At 42.5% G+C, this 19,475-nt stretch overlaps 2 protein-coding genes across 2 annotated transcripts; one reads left to right on the forward strand and one right to left on the reverse strand.

The window, feature by feature from the left end:
* Positions 1–1,808: 1,808 nt before the first annotated feature.
* On the reverse strand, positions 1,809–16,741 carry cpsf2 (cleavage and polyadenylation specific factor 2). The gene is made up of 15 exons (XM_080790548.1): positions 16,609–16,741; positions 16,089–16,262; positions 14,580–14,739; positions 14,369–14,474; positions 14,130–14,259; positions 13,843–13,958; positions 13,054–13,241; positions 12,215–12,505; positions 11,917–12,017; positions 11,341–11,544; positions 9,410–9,562; positions 8,697–8,919; positions 8,267–8,596; positions 4,125–4,259; positions 1,809–2,054 (listed from the first exon to the last, which is right to left on the reverse strand). Exons 2-15 carry the CDS (start codon positions 16,235–16,237, stop codon positions 1,962–1,964), a joined length of 2,379 nt encoding a protein of 792 aa, XP_080646674.1. The 5' UTR covers positions 16,238–16,262; positions 16,609–16,741; the 3' UTR covers positions 1,809–1,961.
* Positions 16,742–17,476: 735 nt separating this feature from the next.
* On the forward strand, positions 17,477–19,443 carry ndufb1 (NADH:ubiquinone oxidoreductase subunit B1). The gene is made up of 3 exons (XM_080790524.1): positions 17,477–17,536; positions 18,195–18,340; positions 19,259–19,443. Exons 2-3 carry the CDS (start codon positions 18,201–18,203, stop codon positions 19,293–19,295), a joined length of 177 nt encoding a protein of 58 aa, XP_080646650.1. The 5' UTR covers positions 17,477–17,536; positions 18,195–18,200; the 3' UTR covers positions 19,296–19,443.
* The last annotated feature ends 32 nt before the right edge of the window (positions 19,444–19,475 follow it).

The following is a 19,475-nucleotide window of genomic DNA, read 5'->3' on the forward strand; positions in this document are numbered from 1 at the left end:
GAAGATTGACACAGGGGTGAAAAATGGGTTACAAAATCGTGGGATAAAAAATATATAAAAAAACCAAAAAAACATTGGATGTAATGTGATAGATTGCTGGTAGTACACTTGTTGAGCTGTGAGTGTGTACTTGGGGGGGAACGTGGCCTCCAGGGGGCAGTGTGGCCTTTGCTGCACTACGGTAACTCTGTCCATTGCTCTGGGCTTAGCGGCTCGTTACATTAAAACAAGGGCTTCTGTGACAGTCAGCATTATGAAAGCTAAGAGGATTAGTTGATGGACATTTGTGGCGTTCCCGGTCAATTATCAAAATGAAAAGCAGCAACTGGGCAGGGTTGGCATGCCCCTATGGCACAGAAGAGTAACTCTCCTCCTTATCTCTAGTTCCCTCACTCTGTCACTCAACCTTTCTCTTCAGTGTCAAGGGTATCGTGGAAAATAAATAACCAAAGGCGTTATGCATGCAATTTTGTTATATTTCTTTCGGTCTGTGTGAGAACCATGGATACAAAAAAAGAGCATTTAAATGTTTGCTTCTAAAGTGCAAAACTCTTTTATACAACTCCTGTATGAAAGACATTCCAAATAAAACTTGCATGTCAGGCAGCATCCATGCTCAACTCTTCCAAGCATGTGCATGAGTAACACTACAACTCAGTAGAAATGTAACTGCCTCTACTGCACTGCACTGTGGGTGAGGTGTGTCCGTTTTGTGTGTGGGCAGAGACTGCATAATCAATGTGATGTCACACTCTTGGCACCTGACCATTGAAAGGTTGAATCGGGTGGGGGGTATTTTTGTTCTATTTGTTGGGACGTTCGTTAAGCCAGTGCGGCAGCCCGCCACAGCTGCCTCCCTACGTTGGGAGGACCGTCCTACCCCATGGGGGGGATTCACACAACACTGCAAACGTAATCAGCCGAAACGAGTCAAACGACTGCTGCTGCCGCCACTACCACCACCGCTGCTGCTGCTGATACACATCGCTTGGGCGATTACACCCCCCGCTGAGCTGAGAGAGACATATTCACGTTACAATCTATCCCATCCCCAATCTCATGCTCAGAAACACACTCTCTTATCGCCAACGTTATATACCATTTGGCTCTGAATAATCCATGTGTCCAGAAAAGATAAGAGAGGAAAACCCACTGGAACACGTCTTCTTACCTGTGATTCTTTTTTTTTAAACAAGCTGGATGTGAGGCCGAGTGGGTTACCTGAAATATTAATCCCCACTCATTATTTTCACGGAAGGCTGAATTAAATCCTAGCTATCACTTCAGGGGACAATGTCATCTCTGCCGAGAATTACAGACAGCCCCATCCTGTGGGGGACATGTTTGATATGGGCATTCAGAGGCGGGCGGCCGCGGCTGAAAAATGGCTCCATCTGCTGCTATCGTACTAACTGAGTAACTGGTGGACCTCGGCACAGCAGGCAGTGAGATCTACAGTGCCAGCGCTACAAATAGCACATGTAAAACCATCACACATTTGTCATCCATGTCAGGAGTGGACACAGGAGACAAAAGATTTTACAACACAGACCGTATTTTGGAAATGAAAATAAGAGACTGTTTTAATCACAGACTGGCAGAAAAGAAGAACAACAAAACTCTCACACCCCTTTTCATCTGCCCCATGTAAAAGGATGACGTTGGACCGTGAGGCTGGCCTACACTGCAGGAAGCTTCCGAGCACGAGACACCCCCCCGGTGTTGCAAAGAGCTTCCCGTAGTCATGAGAAAGCATCTGCCCTTGGCCTTCACCGGAGGGAGGTAAAACTAACAATAATAATAAAATAAAACACAAAACAACAAAAATGCTCCAACAGCTGGAGCCGCCCATGGAGCCAGAGTGCGGTAGGTACGCTCTTTTCCTCTGGATAGAGTCCTCTGAACAAGGGAATGTTGTCTCTGTTGTGGTCATGGCGCCTGCTCCAATGCGGCGTGTGCTCCTACACCACGGCGTACTGCTGATACAGCAGTTCTCTGATCTTATAGTAGTCATCACACAGGCAGCCTTCCAGACCGATGCGCCCGGCCTCTGTCTGCACAGAGACGAGAGAGAGAGACAGTGAGTGTGGAAGGGGACAGAAATGCCACCATGGTCCTCATACCATCTTCACAGTAGAACATTGTGCAACGTGGCTGTTCCCAGACTTGTGCAAATCGTACAGGTCTATTTGGTCGCATTTACACAATCTCAAGGTGCTGTAAGTGAAATGTGAAAATAAAAGACAAATCTATATAAGCTCTATATTATCATAGTACGGTAATCATTACTATAGTGTTTGTTCAATAACAGGCATCTACCCGTCTCTAGCTCTTTAGTTAATATGAAATATATTTTCAGGTCGGGATTTCACCTAATCAAGTGAGAAAAACATGCTTCTCTGAGCACAGGTCCCTGCAAGGACAGGTTGCAAACCCAGGCCTACCCCGTCGGGGAAACTGTTTGTGTCGCACCCTGTGGTCAGAAGTGAAAATTTATTTGGAGGGCCACGCTCTGCGATTCCAAATTGGAAATTGGGATTGGACGTTGCCGTCATGATATATGACTTATTTTCTAAGAAATGGGCCCCAAGCCTCCGCCCACACATTGAAGGCAATTACAGGCAGATCGTATTTTCAGATTTTTCAAATCTGACACACACATCTTGATCACATGACTCCTGAGTTTGCCAAAATCTATAGTAGTAGTAGTACAGTAGTTGAAGAAAAAACCAAAATGTACAGTATATACTTTGGCCAAGATATTTATACTAAATGAAATCTAAATTATATGTATTTTCTTGTGTTGGATATACACACAACTTTGAGAGTTTTTTTAAGTGGATATTTGGGTATACTGTCTCAAACAGCATGTGTGACAATGATTAGCTACTACCATGAATTAGGAATGTATTAATTTAAAGCATGGTCACATTCTTCAACTTTAGTATTATCCAGCGGCAGGAGAGTGGTTGCATGTTCAACCTGTGTGTGCGACTGTGCGTCACTTGACTGTGTCGCTCTACACTTCACTCCCAAGGTATATTTTAAACACCTTGGCTCGCTTGCTTGAAAGGCATAATCATCCATGTTTTAAAAATAAAGACGATGAATGCATCGTGAGTGGGCAGAAATGCCGTCTGGGAATCAGAAGATAACCGGTTCGCCAAGTCTCACCCAGGTGTCCCTGAGCAAGATCCTCAAGCCCTAACTGCTCCCCAGGTGCTGTATTAATGCCAGCCACTGCTGCAAATTATATGTATGTGCAAATGTACTGTAGCAGACACGATACCCCATCAACATCCAATTACTTCATTAACTGTAAATACTACCAAGTATTATGGAGATTTATGTCATGCAGCTCAGCACACTATTAAAATCTGATAGCCGACAGCAGTCAGAAAAAGAGCCAAAGAACACAGAGTAATGTCTGATACAGTCATCCTCTGCTTCTGTTCAGCAAACATGGATTATGCGTGAGCAATGAGTATGTGTAAGTGTTTGTTCATTACATTCAACTGAATACAATGGCAGATGGAATGTGCAGCAGTGAAGACACAGAATACAAGCAGGCATGTGAAAGACACCAGTGTTGGGTTGTTTTTTTTTCTTCCTTTCCCAGTTGCGCAGTAAACTCCTGTTGGCATGGAGGTGATGGAGCTGCATGCAAAATTATGTTTGAATTTGGCTTTTAAGCTGATTTTTTTTGTTTTGTTATCTGGTCTAGACAGCAGGCTTTCTGGGCTTTGTATGCAGGCAAAGCAGTTCTCTGTGATGACAGGGCCTTTTCATAAAGAAGCCTCATTTAGAAATTCCCCTGAAATGATTTCAAAAGCTTAGAGACACTTAAATATTTTAGAACAATTATAAGACACTACACACACACACACACACACACACACACACACACACACACACACACACACACACCGTAGTCATACATGAAATATTACTGAATATCATAATGATGAGCTAAGACATTGAGACGCTAAGCGTCTGAATGCAATCTTTTGGCTTGGCGTTGCCTGGCTGCCATTCCAAGCAAGATGGGTGGAGGGCCAGGCCTGTCCAATGTGTCCATTCACGGTTATGGACAGCTCATGGGTGCTGCGAGGAAGGACACCTACCCTGCGGACGGCCACCATGTTGTTGCAGACCAGCACTCCGCCCACAAACTCAGCTTGGATGCCCTCCCTCAGCAGGACCTGCTTGAAGTCGGACAGACGTGGCTCGTTGATGAACACCGACTGATGGCCTGGGGTCTGCAGGGGGGAAAACACAAGATGAGAATGACTTCTATGTAACCTAGTAGTGTCTGGCCTGGGGTCTGCTGGGGGGAAAACCACAAGATGCCAGTGTCACAATCAGAGAATGACTGAGATGTAACCTGGTAGTGTCAATCTCCCCCGGCCAATGCCGCTTACGGCAGCACTACTGTACTGTGTTGTGTTTCCATTGTTCCTATATTATTGTTGTTGTTGGTGTTCATTTACAGTATTTTACCTAACGGCAGGAGCTATTTTATTTGTTTGACCTTCACATGAAAGCACAAGGGGCTAGTATTGGTACAGAAAGTCCAGCTGAAATAGCAGTCTTCCATATTGTGATGTATTTAGTATTTCCAAGAGAAACAAGATAGTGAGGTGGAACATCAAGTACAATTTAGCTCAAAATGAGACTGTTTTTGATGCAGTCGCCATTCTGGAAATGGCAGTCAAAAAAACCAAACACCAGCCAACTCACAGTTCTTCACTGCATGGAACCACCTGGTGGGCATGATTATTAATATTTTCCACATTTTAGATTTTATGTGTGTGTGTGTGTTGTGTCTGTGTTTTATCAAATGGTTTAGTTAAAACCAAAATATAAGCTAATAATGTGTACAGTAAATGGCCATTGCTTTATTGTCAGTTGTCTGAAAATGAATTTTAACTTTGAGTGTAGAAGAGATGCTGCTGGCAGGCACGCACAAACACACGCAATGCCCGCTTCTCATTCGCAATTCTTTGATTGAGCCGTTGTTCAGAACTCAACTTGATAAAAAGCTTCTTCTAGCTGAGCACATCATCTACCAAGCCTTGCTAAAGCATAAATGAAAACAACGTCATGTGCATGATGTCAATGCATTTGAAGATGGAGCGTCCAACTGTCCAATAATAGTTCACTGTGGGGTCTTGGGGACTTCATCGTTTTGTTGACAACTGTGCATGGAATTATACACAGTATGATCGGCCCCATCCCATTAAATTATTACCACTCGAATTGAAAGTCTCTGTGAGGAGAGGAGACTGAACAGATCTCTGCAAGAGCTTAATCAACTGCCTCAAAGGATACGCATATTCACATACTAAATGTCACTTATGTTGCCATGACCTGCTGTGAGTATATTTTGATTAATTGCTGGCCAACTGAGCCACTCAACGTTATGAAGGATTATTCTGAAGTGCCTATATTTGTGCACTGCAGTACATTTTAACAATCTATTCAAGTAAACAAAATAATATTTGTCTTTTTTGTTTTCCCCAGGGAGAGGGGTGGTTGGGAAGGACAGCAGAATATTTTAATTGGACTTTGGTCAGTACTAGGTTCTTGCTAATGTATGCAAGTCATCATTTCTTTATAGGAATAAGTCATGATTTATTATTATATAAAACAATTAAACAATATATTGTTAAAATGGTGCACAACACGATAGAGGATATGATCTAAAGTGTTAAAACTAACATTTTAACTAATGGACTTTAAGAGAACTACAAGGGATAGTAACAGGTGCTGCTATCGAGGGAAGCACACAGAAAAGAACCTAGGATCCTTGTTAGATGTAATTGTAACTGATTGGAGCATCTCTGTAAAGCATAAAGCAAACAAAGTTGCCATATCTTAAAAGTAATGGATTATTCATTTAGCACACGTCACGTCACACTGTGGCAACGGGTCACTACAACAAAAGATATTAATTATTATTATTATTCTGGAAAATAAGAAGAGTGTTCAACACAATAGAGATGGCCAAAGATCAGCTTTTGCCCTAAGAAATTGCTTCTGTGCCTGCCTCCCTTTCCTTCTTTCCGATAGGTTAAGGCTATCTATCTTCCCTCACAGCTTGCTCTGGTTCAGTGTATTGTTCACAGACACCACTCGTGAATGTGGAGGTTAGCTGTTCTGGGATCCGCTCTCTTGTCTTGGCACCTTGGTCTGGTTCTCTTCTTAGTGAGAACAAAGAATCTCTCCTGGGCACTTGTGCAGTGACGTAACGTACTAGTTACAGGCTATTTACTACTAGTGCAGGCTATTTAGGATGGCCACTGCCTATAGTTAATATGCCACTGCTCCTGGGACATAAAAAGGTGTTACCTGCTGGCTGCTACTACGTTGATAATTTTCTCCCACCAACCTATCTGTCACAATGCTAGATGAAGCTTCGCTATGTTTGATGACCAGCCAAGATTACCGGCAGACAAATTCATAAGCTGCAGCCAAAATTGTCCAGAATTTGGCTTTTGCCCAATGTTTGTAGTCTACTATCCTTTTCTTTTGCTCAGCATTTCTGACTGAGCTGAATTACATAAAGCATTCTACTACAAAATAAAACTAGGGATGCCTCGCCCTCGATCACGATTTCTCCACTCCCGACCCAATACCGATCAACCAATCAACAATCATCAAAACCGATTCAATACCGATCCGATAACGATACAGAACTTATTAAGTCTCTATATGCTGTCTGATATCTGGCAGGTAGCACACTTTTTTTAATCTTTACTTATTATTACTGATTTTCTAGTCTGGAATGTTAAAATCAGGGTTGATCAAGTGATATTTCTCAAACAGAGAACATAACCTCCCCAGAATAATAGTCAACAAACAAGTTGTACAACAGTAGGTTATGAGAATAACTGACCCATTTATTTTTTACCAACTTGAGCCTACTCACTTCAAACGTGGATAATGCAGATTGATCAGGTTATTTGTGTTATACATTTCTCAATAGGTAGGCTATCTACACTAAATTGACCGAACGCTGTCTGTCTGTCATTCTGTCTGTACACTTCCTTAGCACAGAACAAGACTGCTGCTCCACTTAGGACGCCTTCTCAAAACGCCACGGCGCACGGACAGCCTCACGGAACCTAGCTAGCGCCGCACAGCCCTGTCCTCCAGCCTCAATGTGCCCTGCTTTAATTACAAACACCAAAGCCAACCTCCGAGTTCAATAGGTTACATGCATCTCTATGGGTAGCAGACAGCTAGCTGAGCGGTTTTTATGAATCTAGCGGTGATTACACATAATTTAAATTTCAAGGACCCCCATTTTGACATGCATTAGCTACTGACCACTATTTGAAGCCTAATAGCTTGGGGTCTCTGGGAGTTATAATTTTTTATTTATTTATATTGTAAAATCAATGTGAATTTAACTCTCAGAGTGTACAAATAGAACCAAATGGACCGTTTAGGGTCCATTTGGTTCCATTTGTACACTTCGAGTTACAGATTCCATTCCATTTGTTTCCTAGCTGGAGACTCCTTGGAACTCCCTGAAGGACCCCTGATCCCACTATGAAAAACGTGCAGTCCTACACTGTCTGTCCGTGTTCCACATTGTAACAACTGCAATAAGTGACTTCCGTTATATAGCATTTTTTAGCACTTAACTGCTATCTTCGTCAACCAAAACTGTTGGGGAGATTATTTTTTACGAAGATGAGCATTTCGGCATGCTCAGTGTCAGCCTGTTCGTCTCTCATCTTAAGAAAATGATTGACGCTGATCGACGCTAAAGAGGAGCTTGCATGGAGCAAGCATAGGGGAGCAAGAGAGGAACTTTGATGCTGTTGCTGCCAGAGTGGGGAATCGAGCTCTTTAATTTTTGCACTCGCTTGTTGGGTCTTTTTCATTTTCTAACATTGCTGTTTGCTCCGCTAGGCGCTCGACTCGTACAGTACTGGCGCTCGAGCAGCAGTCTGCTGGCTAGGCTAGCTGCCTGCTCTGCACTCTGGCTGCCTGCTGCAGCTAGCAGAGCCACTCTCCCTGCTAGTAGCACTGGACCGGAGTGCTTGGACCGGAGTGCTTGGTCAGATCTGATCCCATCTTTTGGCTGATATAGCCCCGATATCCGATTAGAAGATCGGATTGCGGCATCTATAGAAATATCTTTAAATATATTTGACTTAAATTGTTTAATGGCTTTTTGGTTTGATTTTTTTTAAATTAATAATAATAACAAAATATATATAAATAAAGCACACTGTGCATTGTTTTCCCTCACCTCATGTGGTGGCAGAGGCTCCAGTGTGGGGATAATGTCGCTCTCTTCCGATGGCTCCCGCTCATCCTCTCCAAATAGGCTCTTCATTGCACGCTGTGCAGCTACCGCCGCCGCCGCCAGGGCGCTTTGGTCGACCTCTAAGTCGGCCGCGACCTCCATGGGCAGTGCCAGTTCGCCCTCCTCGGTCTCGTCCTTGAGGCCCTCCTCTGGCAACACACCAGTGTCCACCTTCACCACTCGCATGTCCAGCACGCCATCGATCCACGCCAGCTCTGTGTCCTTGGCCTTGCAGAACTGCAGCGAGCTCACCAATGAGTCTTTCAAGCGCACCTGCAGAGCGGGAGGTCAAGAAGATGTGACATTGGCTGTTCACAGTGGGTCCCTAAACAATGTATTTAAAGCAACTAGTGTGACTTTGATGATGTCTAACCTGGTAGATGTGTGTCTCGCTGGTGGCGTCTACAGTTTCCTGTAGCTTGGGCGTGTAGATCTTGATGTCCTTTGTGAAGGCCTTGCAGGACTCGGCCAGTTCCAGGCTGGCCTCGGGGGGCCCATGGACTATGACCAGCTGCCTGGGCTTCATCTGGTTAATAATTTTCTTGATGGAATCTCCATCAGAGCGACCCTCATAGTCAATGTATGTTACTCTGGCTCTGTGAAGGGTCAACAGGAGAGATCGTTTACTATTAACCTTTAATTAACCGCAGCGCTGCACAAACTAATTATTTTACAAGGATGATTTCACGATGATTTCTGCACAGTGCACACCAATAGGCAATCCTTCATACCGTTGATCGCTCAGTTGTCTGGTAATTATCAGTAATACATCATAACATAATCACAGGTCATGGAGCGACAAAAGCTTTAGACCTGTGTCAATATGTCAGTTATGTCAATGCATTGTTACAGTATATTGTTTTCTCATTTATTGTATCGTAGCCTATTTTTGTACAACATTTTGTCAACATTTAATCATCTACATGTGTTCACATATAATAATAATAATACATATGCCAAAAACGATATATATATATATTCTTTTTCAATTTAACTGTGCTAACTTTATTAAAAGTAATCCAGTCGCTATTACTTCTGTAGTTACTGTTATATTTGAATAAGCCATGGGTAGCACACACTACTAACCTGATCTCTATGTTTTCTACACTAGAGGTGCATTTGGTGGGAACCACAGAGAGGTCCTGCTCCATGGGCTCGTCACCGTTGGCCATCCCAGCTTCCAGCTTGTGTTTCTCCTCCTCTGTGGCTTGTAGCTCAGGAACCAGAAAGTCCTCTGGTCTATAAAAAGCACACATCAATTGCTTACTCATTAGAGTTCTCATTTTCTGCCCGAACCCAACCCGGCCCGGCCTTTTCGGGCCGGGCCGGGCCCAAATATGCGAATTAGTCGGGCCAAGCCGAGCCTCGGGCTCTGTGATTTTCTGCGATTTTTTCTTTTTCTCCTTTTAGCAATTCTGTTATTTGTGTAATGTGTAGGCTATATAGCCTACAAGTATGTATTTATTATGAAGAGGGCTGCACTATGGCGATTCACTTGTGACAGGAGGAAGACGGAGGAGTGGAGGCAGAGAGAAGTGAACGGTGGGGTGGTTGTTTAATGTTTATACCGCTGGCTGGCCTCTGGTTTGCGGCGCACCAAATGAGTTTCAGTTCATTTGCTAAATGTTTTATGACGAAAACAGTTGCACTGAGCTATCTCGTTAAACCCAGCTGGCTGCGATGAATAACCTAATCATTAGGCCTAATCAACGTCATATAGTCACCAACCAATCCATATAATTCTGTAGTGTATGATGATCACGCAATGTTACAGTCCACTGCAGGCTACAGGCAATTTGATTTACAAAATTAGATGGTTAGTAAACTTTGTAGGCTATGTTTGTTCTTTTCGACTGGGGACGATACTTGGGGTCTTGGACATTGCTTCACTTCAGAGGAAACTAACCACCACCACTGGAAATGGAATCCATTAGAATGATATGGAAATGGTACATTAACAGTCTAACGTGAACTACATAAATCCTTTATTTCGGCGATAAGTCCATTGAACTCCGCTCTCACTCTCACACAGACACACACTGAACCACTGACGGTGCGTGCCGCTGCGCTGGCCATGCATTAAAGTGGCGTTCTTTTTTTTCTTTGTCGGGCTTTATCGGGCTTCGGGCCTAACATTATGGTAATTTTTAGGGTCGGGCCGTGCTTCGGGCTGACCCAGTTAGGGCCGGGCCGGGCCGGGCCGGGATTCAAATTTCAGGCCCGATGAGAACTATATGGTACTCATATGGTAGGAATATGCACAGCTAGTCCAGTCTATATATTTTCCCTACTAATTGTAGAATACTGAAATACTAGTTGTTTAAACTATTATTTATTATCTTAATTGCAAAACATGTTTTTAAAACAGTTTTTAAATTAAAATCCCACTGCCAGTGCCATTTTAAGCAACCATGCCATTTTCAGCAATGTAATGTAGTGGCTGCATTTAGGGACAAAATACTATCTACTCCAATGTAAACCAGCATGGATAATGGCATCAGAACATTCGCTTCAAGTACAGAACAAGTACACTTCCATGCAGAAAAGTTAACTATGGTTTTTCCCCATTTGGATTATACGCGAGAAAAAAAAAATGAATCTGAATGTAACCATTTTGCTGAATCAACAACTGTAGAATAACCATGATCATGGTGGCAAAATGCCCTAATTTCTCAGTGGCATTTACAACAAGATTTGCTTATGTGACTATATTAAATGTTGGTCATATAGATAGAAATGTGTTTTCTGAGTTTAACCTGAACTTTTCTTTTTTAGAGTAGATGGAGTTGGTTACAAAATCATAATTTAATCATCAAATTAGTCACGACTCACTGCGCACATCCCAAGTTAACACAGGTCTCAGAGAGGTGCTCAGAACTGCATTGGCTCACTGTTAGCTGAGGGTTTGGATTACTACAATTATTCATAAAGTATGTTGATTATGTTAATGTCTGTCTCGCATTAATCATTCATGCAAACATTCAAAACATAAGTTGATGTGTTTAAGTAATAAGTACCTGATGATTTCCCCATATTCATCCCATTTGATCCTTTCCTCATGTGTGGGGTACATGATGTAGGATTTCTTGGCCTGTTTGAAGAAACTGCCTTTACGGTTCCCCTCTCCCTTCATCATCAGGTCATGGTGTTTGCTTTTCGACACAGTGGGCTGATCCAAGTCATCCTCCATGTCACTCTCATCGCTGGAATCGACATCCACCCTGCACACGAGCACGTCAAATCAAACACGCATCAAATGCACAGCGGTTTCATTTTCTAAAGGGCAAACGTCAAAGAGATTTCTGCTCAACAGTGAAAATAAATAAATAATATGTCAATGTCATCTGTTTGGGGCCAAGACTGTGACACAAGTCTTGAAAACAAGTATGGAAAGAATCAGGGCAAAGTTAAGAAAATATGTTCATAGCATCCTATGGACACCTTCCATAAGCACCTATATTAATCACAATTACATATTACAATTAGCGTTAAGCAAAGAAAATGTCTATTTCATAATAAGTCATGTAATATAACGTGGTAGCAGCTCCCTGCACCAACCCAGGTGAATCACGTGTCTACTACAGGGTTCTTACTCCTTTGCTTGTTCGATTTTTTTGGCAGCCTCCTTTTTCATTTTGTCTTTTTCAACATATTCCTCCAGCTCCTTGCCTTCCAGCTTCACCCGTTTCCTGACCTGTCATAAGAACAGAGAAAATGTGCAAGGGTGTTAACACTGGAGTGACACATCAAGATGCTTCCTCAGCAGGGGAGAAATGTATGAGACCACAATAGCCCAAGGGACATGCTGCATCGAGAGATAATTCTCTCCCCTGATCCACGCTGCTGCAGCGAGCCAGAACCATGGACGCTCCTTCCCTCTGCCAGCCTCACCTCCAGATCCAGCCGTGTCTCTCCGGGGTTGTCGATTAGGTAACGACCAAGGGTTCCAGGTGTGGTGCGGTAGGTGAGGATGATTGAGTTCTTGGCATCCGGGCACCACTGGATAAACAGTTCTCTGGAAAAGCCAGACTCCAGATCTGGCTGGCTGCACAGCACCACCTTTGGGCTGGGCACCCGTGCCAGGTCTGCCAAGCTGTGGCACAGGGACAGGTGGCGGAATTGGAATGGGTTGTTTCGTTTGTCCTCAAAGCACCTCATGAGTTTGTCACTCATCCACTCCACCTGCATGGGAGATGAATGTCACAGCTAGTACAATGTATAGCGCAAAAGAACAGCTGTGAATGTTAACAAAAGCTACAAATCTGCCTCGTCTTTTGACCATATTCACATGGTGGCCTTTTTGCTCATACTTCATACTTGTTCATTTACTCTATTTGGCAAACAGGGCAATTCAAATTCCAAAAGCTAATCTCATGGTGAATGAGCAATTATTATGCATTTCTTACACCAAAAGGCATGCATGATAGGTACATACTCCTGCCTTTGCCCTTAACCAAAGTACTCTCCAATCACTAAACTCAGGGCTTAAAGCCAAAAAAATCCCAAGACTGATTTTTTCTTTTTTGCAAATCTGCACTGATCTCATTAAATGACCCCTATGAAATGCTCAGGACTGCAATCCGTCCCCAGGACTGAGAACTTTAAGCCCTGCTAAACTGTGTCTGCTTAGTGCTTACTGCTCTGAAGTAGTTGGGTCGAGTACACAACTTTACCTTTAACCTTTATTACACAAATATTATTAACTGGGGTGAAATATGTGTGGCTGAGACCTGTGACTTGGAGAACTCCACAACATTGTAGCTGACATTGTTGAGCAAAGCTAGTGAGTAGACCCCCAGTCCAGCATCCTTCGTTCTCCAAATCTGGTCCAGGAGCTGAGCCAACTCCAACACACGGCCGGCCGTATCCACGGCAATAAGAACGTTACCATCACCGCGGAGGGTCTCCATTACATTGGCTGTGAAAAAATCAAAATAAAGAAAATCATCACTGGCCTATTCGCTAGTGTTATCTCTTATGAAAGAGATAATGAAAGATGCGTATAGACAAATAATGAACTGGATGACAACTGACAAAAATTCAAATTTGAAAACATGGCAGAGGTCAAATGATTCACAATGCAGGGATTGTAAAACACTAACCAACTGGTTTGACTCAATATCTGATCATTGCTGATCATCTCAGGAAGATACTGTCACAATTTCTACAGAATCATAGAAAGAAGTCCAAACATTATTCGGTCACAAACAGAGAGCTCCAGCCCAACCCACCACTGACGATTGTGTAACCACTGAACAACATCCTACAACGATTTTCGGCCAGACGCTTATCGACACCCCAAAGGACCCCTGCTGTTATTCACAGACGACACTGATTGAGCAGGAGAGTAGGATGAGTGACACTTCACTACCACCGACGACTGTGTGTGACTGTACACACACTGAACATTCTACAATACATTTCCGGCCAGGCACTTATCGACACACCGAAGGCACAGGCCAGGGTCAACTTGGTTCAGTACGTACGTACTTAAGAGAACACAGTGAAAGGTGACTTACTGAGTAGCTGCTCGTCCCTCTGTTTGCGACGGGGCTGAACATATGTAGCATTGAAGGAGTCTGTAATGAGTAGAGATGGACGACTTATGCTTTCCAGCGTACAACCGTTCAGGTGGCTGGAACATAACAGTGAAACGGCAGGTTATTAAAGAATGTGAAAACAATGTGTGTGTGTGCGTGTGTGTGTGTGTGTGTGCGTGTGTGTGTGTGTGTGTGTGTGTGTGTGTGCGACGTGCGTGCATGCATGCGTTTCATTTCCCAGTCTGTTTTTGTCGCCCTCTACTCACATCTCTCTTTTGTGGTTGAAGTCCACTGCATAAACAATCTCCTCCTCCCCATCCTTCACAATTTTCCAAATCGTGCCTCCAATCATGTGACCAGCTGGAAGTGGAGTGATGGACAGACCATGTCCTTTCCCTATCAGGTGAAAAAAATGTTTACACATTATTTAACATTGTTCACACACATATTTAACATTAAAGTGTTAAATATGTTCAAATTGAATCATAATCTGCAACTCACTGACCTTTCAAATTGACAATCTGGGAATATTTCAACTGCTGGATTTTGTCAAATGCACAGTCCACATCATCCAAGGTAAACAGAGTGAAGTCCTCACTGTTGTTCCGAGACTAACACGAGAGGCAGAAATGATTAAGGAATAATCATGCAGTCCTTTTCAAACTGAGACCTCAGCATGTGGGCACGTTAGAATATCTCAAGCGGCCCATGCTCACCTGGTACAGATCATACATGAACATCTGGCCCATCTTGTAGACGGGGATAGTGGCGTAGATGGTGCAATTTAGACCCAGCTTTCCAACAGCATATGGCAGGGCTCCCAGGTGTAAGGGGTCAGGGTGAGACAGGAGCACAGCATCAACCTGGTGAACATATCTGAGGTAGGGACAAACACCACACCCATTATTTATACACTTGTTTATTTCTATTCACTGTGATCTATTCGTGAGCGTATAGGGCCACTATGTAACTCCTATCATTCTGCTGTGAAGAGGACAAGTGAGAATCTGACATAAAACTTCACAAAACACTGTGTCTCATTTGAGGTCGAGTGGCTCAGGAGGTAGAGCGACCGTCTTGGAATAGTCAGGTTCCAGCTGGTTCGAACCCCAGCTTCTGACGCTTCCTTGAGTAAGACACAGAACCCCTAAAGGCCCATTCATACTTCCGTTTTAGGTGATAAGGTGATCACTGAAACGGTGTTAAAACGAGTTAAAGAGAGATGTGTTCGGGCGATGGGTGAGTCATTTTTCATTTATACAGTGTCACCGTGGTGTGACGTCATGTTGTAGTCACCTTATCATCTAAAACTGGAGTATGATGTGTGTGAATGTATGGGGTGGATCTAGCCCCTTTCGGAACCCTTGGTTAAGCTTTTCTTAATTTTTTTCTGAAGTTTGGACATCGCTTAATCGTAGCGTCCCTGATCGGTTAGTAAGCACTCAATACGATGCAGATGTACATACCCTCCGTTCACGCCGAGCGGCGCTCCGCTTGAGTGTTGGTGAGATTTTTCAAAGATGCATAAAGCGGCTATAGGAGACAACGGAAACGTGGGAGAAATCGCATTAACCGCCGATGCTGTTAAGTATTTTTAATCTTTTTTTTTAATGTTTTGGCTTCTCCGAAATTCTCTCTTCCTCACTTCCTTGTTGACTTCTCATTGTACCACCTCCCGAGTGGCGACTGGCTAGCTGCACGTCCTAGTTACTGCCTCTGATTGGCCGACCGCGTTCATGCAGGATGTTTATAATGCTGTTGTGTCGTGGGAGGCGGGACACGAGAAGTGAGGAAGAGAGAATTTCGGAGAAGCCAAAACTTTAAAAAAGAATATATATATATATATACTTAACGGCATCGGTGGTTAATGCGATTTCTCCCACGTTTCCGTTGTCTCCTATAGCCGCTTTATGAATCTTTGAAACATCTCACCAACACTAAAGTGGCGCGCCGCTCGGCGTGAACGGAGGGTATGTACATCTGCATCCCATGGAGAGTGGGATAACCGATTAGGGACCCTACGGTTAAGTCCAAACTTCAGAAAAGCTTAACCGAGGGTTCCGAAAGGGGCTAGGGTGGATCATGTAATGCACATGATAAAGCTCTTCAGATAAAGTTGCTATATCGAGACAAAGAACGCAATCAATGGAAGATGTCAGATATTCACATATTATATCCTCCACATAACAGGGCGACAGGATCCAGGTCGGAAATCACAGATGTACTTTTTCATAGCATCAATGATGTCCATGGAGAAGCATTCATCCCATCCACAGTCCAGGAGGAAGCGGAACTCATCCACCTGCAGCAGGTAGCAGAGGGCTGACTCCTCCTGCACCCCTGACACCGCTGTCAGCTTGATAATGGACGTCATCGTGCTGCTGAGCTGTCACAATGCTCTGAAGATATTAAAAACACACACAAAAAGTAAAACAAACAACCATCTTCAGCACCCTTAAAGCAATACGTTTCTTGCTGGAGTAGCTCGAGTTTAAATTCGAAAGAGGCAACTATGTCAAAAAAGAATATAATGTGAATGGTTCAATAAACATGTTGGGAAAAATAATAGCTATGTTGTTAAAGGAAACCCAGAAAATGCTCAATTGACATATAACTAGCATATATGTTGCTATGTTACAACTGCATTGTGTGGCTAGCATAGCTTTGCTAGCCACATTCACATTGTACCGACTAGTGGGTTTGCGTTTATCATCTTTTTCATTATCACAAACACGAGTAACGTACCATTAATTATTCAATTATATAAATTCACGTCTATTCACATAGAACTAGGACCAACTGAACAATCTGCAATTACAATATAATAAAGACATTTCGACTAGCGTTTAGGAATCAATGGCACTGCATGTCAACAGGACTATTTGCCGCTAGTACTACTACTGCTAGGTTACAGATACCAAGGATGCGACACATACGTGAATAGCCAACGGAAGTGTATGCAGGCAGAAGTCAAGTTGTTAGAAACCAGGTAAAATCCAGCAACAAGATACTAAATTATATTTAAAATATATATATATTTAAAAAAGAAGAGTCAGGATCAGGTTTAGCCACTTTCGGAATCCCCCCCAAAAAAGAATCCTGGTCTGGTTCAAAATCACCTAAAATATTACAATATTGTATAAATCTGGACTAAAAATGCATATAGAAATAACCAAATGTAATACAAAGGAAAATGTGTGATAGCCATATAATTATATCTGTGCAGTGCTGCAGAATAAATAAAATAAAACTAGTTACTTTATAAAAGGGTGGCACTGGCATCATTTTCTCTTCGCAGATTGGCACCAAGTCTAAAACACATCACTATCCTATCCTTGGTATTTTTTTTCATAGGATTAGGTTTGCCGTACGTCACGTGTGAAAGTTCAACGGAACGTACCATTGGCAAAGGCAATGTGACGCCAAAACATATTTAATGTTTACGGTTAGGTTTTATGTGAAATAGGCTCACATATGACATGCCATTTTAAAATATATTGTTTCGGTTATTTTTTATCCAAAAATCAACGCCAACAGACGTCACAAATGTTCAATGTTTTTGTTCACATTATTCATGAAAGGCCTGCTGTATTTACGCATGTGGTACATTCCAGTGTCCTCTGCCTGCCTGGTGATTGAGGAACGAATGCTAACGGCCTAACGTAAATATTAGGTAATATTTATAATGTTCTATCGTCGTACATGTAGTTTTTTTGCTTCTATGTGTTCATTAAGTTAAGTACATTAAGTTTAATGCCGCTGTCATGCAGTCTACAGCGCTATTTATCTCGTAACCCTCAAATTAATGCCAGATTATCTTTGCTAATGCTAATCAGCTAGTTTGTAATGCAGGCACAAATCACTTTAGCTAAACTGGTGCATACATAGCTCTAATGTGAAACGGCATTTATAGAGCTATGGATCAGACTAGCACACTAACATGAACCACACTATAGAGAGCAGCAATATGGCATGGGCATAAATGACCAGTCATGTGCAGTGCTACCATTATTTATTACTATAGAAATGAACTGTAATGTTCTAGAAAATGCAATGTACAGGGCAGAATCAGTGTCCCTGCCTAATGTTGACACCGGTCTAAAGCCCAAACCACACCAAACAGACGGGTCGAGGCAGTTTAAGGTCAACCCCACCAATGCAACTCATTGCATTGGTGTGGTTTTGTCCCAAGGACTCCCTACCGGTGTGGTTAGGTCCTAAAGTATACATTATGTGACCATTGTTTCAGCGCTAGCCTTAATCTCCACTAAGAAATGACAAATGTATCCTCCACAAACTAATTTGGCATTGCATGTTGTTTTTATCGGTAGGTAACCATGGTGAACATTGTAGCAATAGCGCGTGAACACTGGGCGCACATACTGGTGCCCATGGGCTTCGTTATGGGATGGTACATGGATAAACTGCAGGACCAGAAGCTAACAGCTTTCAGGAACAAAAGTGTCTTGTACAGCAGGTAAGAAGAATAACACTAGTGCATCATCAAGGCTCAGACGGTAATAGTATTGGGTCAACTCATCACCATAGTCATGAGATATTTCATAGAAATGCAAGACATGTTCTTTGATCTTCACATCCCAAACTATGCACTTGTCATTCAATTAATCAGTAATTACTGTAGCTTCTTTGTAGATCAGCAATGAAGCACATAGGTCCAAAAGGGTGCAATACTGACCCATCAAATTAGTTTTGAAATACATCATTACACTAACCCTATGGTGCAACAGTTACAATACATTTGTTGGTATACCTATATACTTCAATGAACAAATGAGATCTGTATTTAGAGCTGCAAAGTAGGGATGTGCCGATGAGACATTTTGGCCGATATAGATCTCCAATATAATGAATTGCTTTTATGGCCGATAACACAGATGTCTATGATCTCATTCTGTATTGAAAAATACATGTAACAGGGTATCTGCACTGCAAGCTTAGGCAAGTCAGATTTAACTTAAACACCTTTTATATTTAATATTGTGAGCTTGTAGATCTGTTCAAGCTGTTACTTTGGGCTTGTTTATCTGTAAAGACAGACAGATTAAACTCAAATCGGCCAATACCGATGTGTTTGCCAATTAATCTCCCAATTCTACTGCAAAGCATTTGAAGCAGCCGTCTGTCACCGTCCACAATGATTCAATACACCAACATCAAATCTCAGCACAAGGCTATGAAATGTCTTGTATTAGATTTAAAACTAATAGGATGATACTGGTTACATTTGAAAGCTTGTATAAAACCTTTTCCTGCTGCTTTGAGATTCCTAGCTGCATAAGATAATGAAGCTTAACATTGTACACCTCCAGGTTGCTCTTTTTTTATAGGGGCTTTAGTTTGGCTAGTTCTAACCTCATCTTGCTTGTCTCAATAGGGAACTGAAGCCTGGAGAGGAATACACCTGGAAGTAGAAGAGTCAGCGCTGAAATGTACTGTCCTAAAGCTTCACCCTGTCATATGCACGATTGTTTGTTTGGCAGCCCTTAAATCATATTTAAATAGGATTTCCTGTCTGAGTTGTATCAACCAATAAAACATGTCCATTTCTAATCTAAATAATTTGTCATTTATCAGTATGTCTTATGTTTTTG

The sequence above is a fragment of the Protomyctophum bolini genome (assembly GCF_963924005.1).
Source record: "Protomyctophum bolini genome assembly, chromosome: 19".
Classification (NCBI taxonomy): domain Eukaryota; kingdom Metazoa; phylum Chordata; class Actinopteri; order Myctophiformes; family Myctophidae; genus Protomyctophum; species Protomyctophum bolini.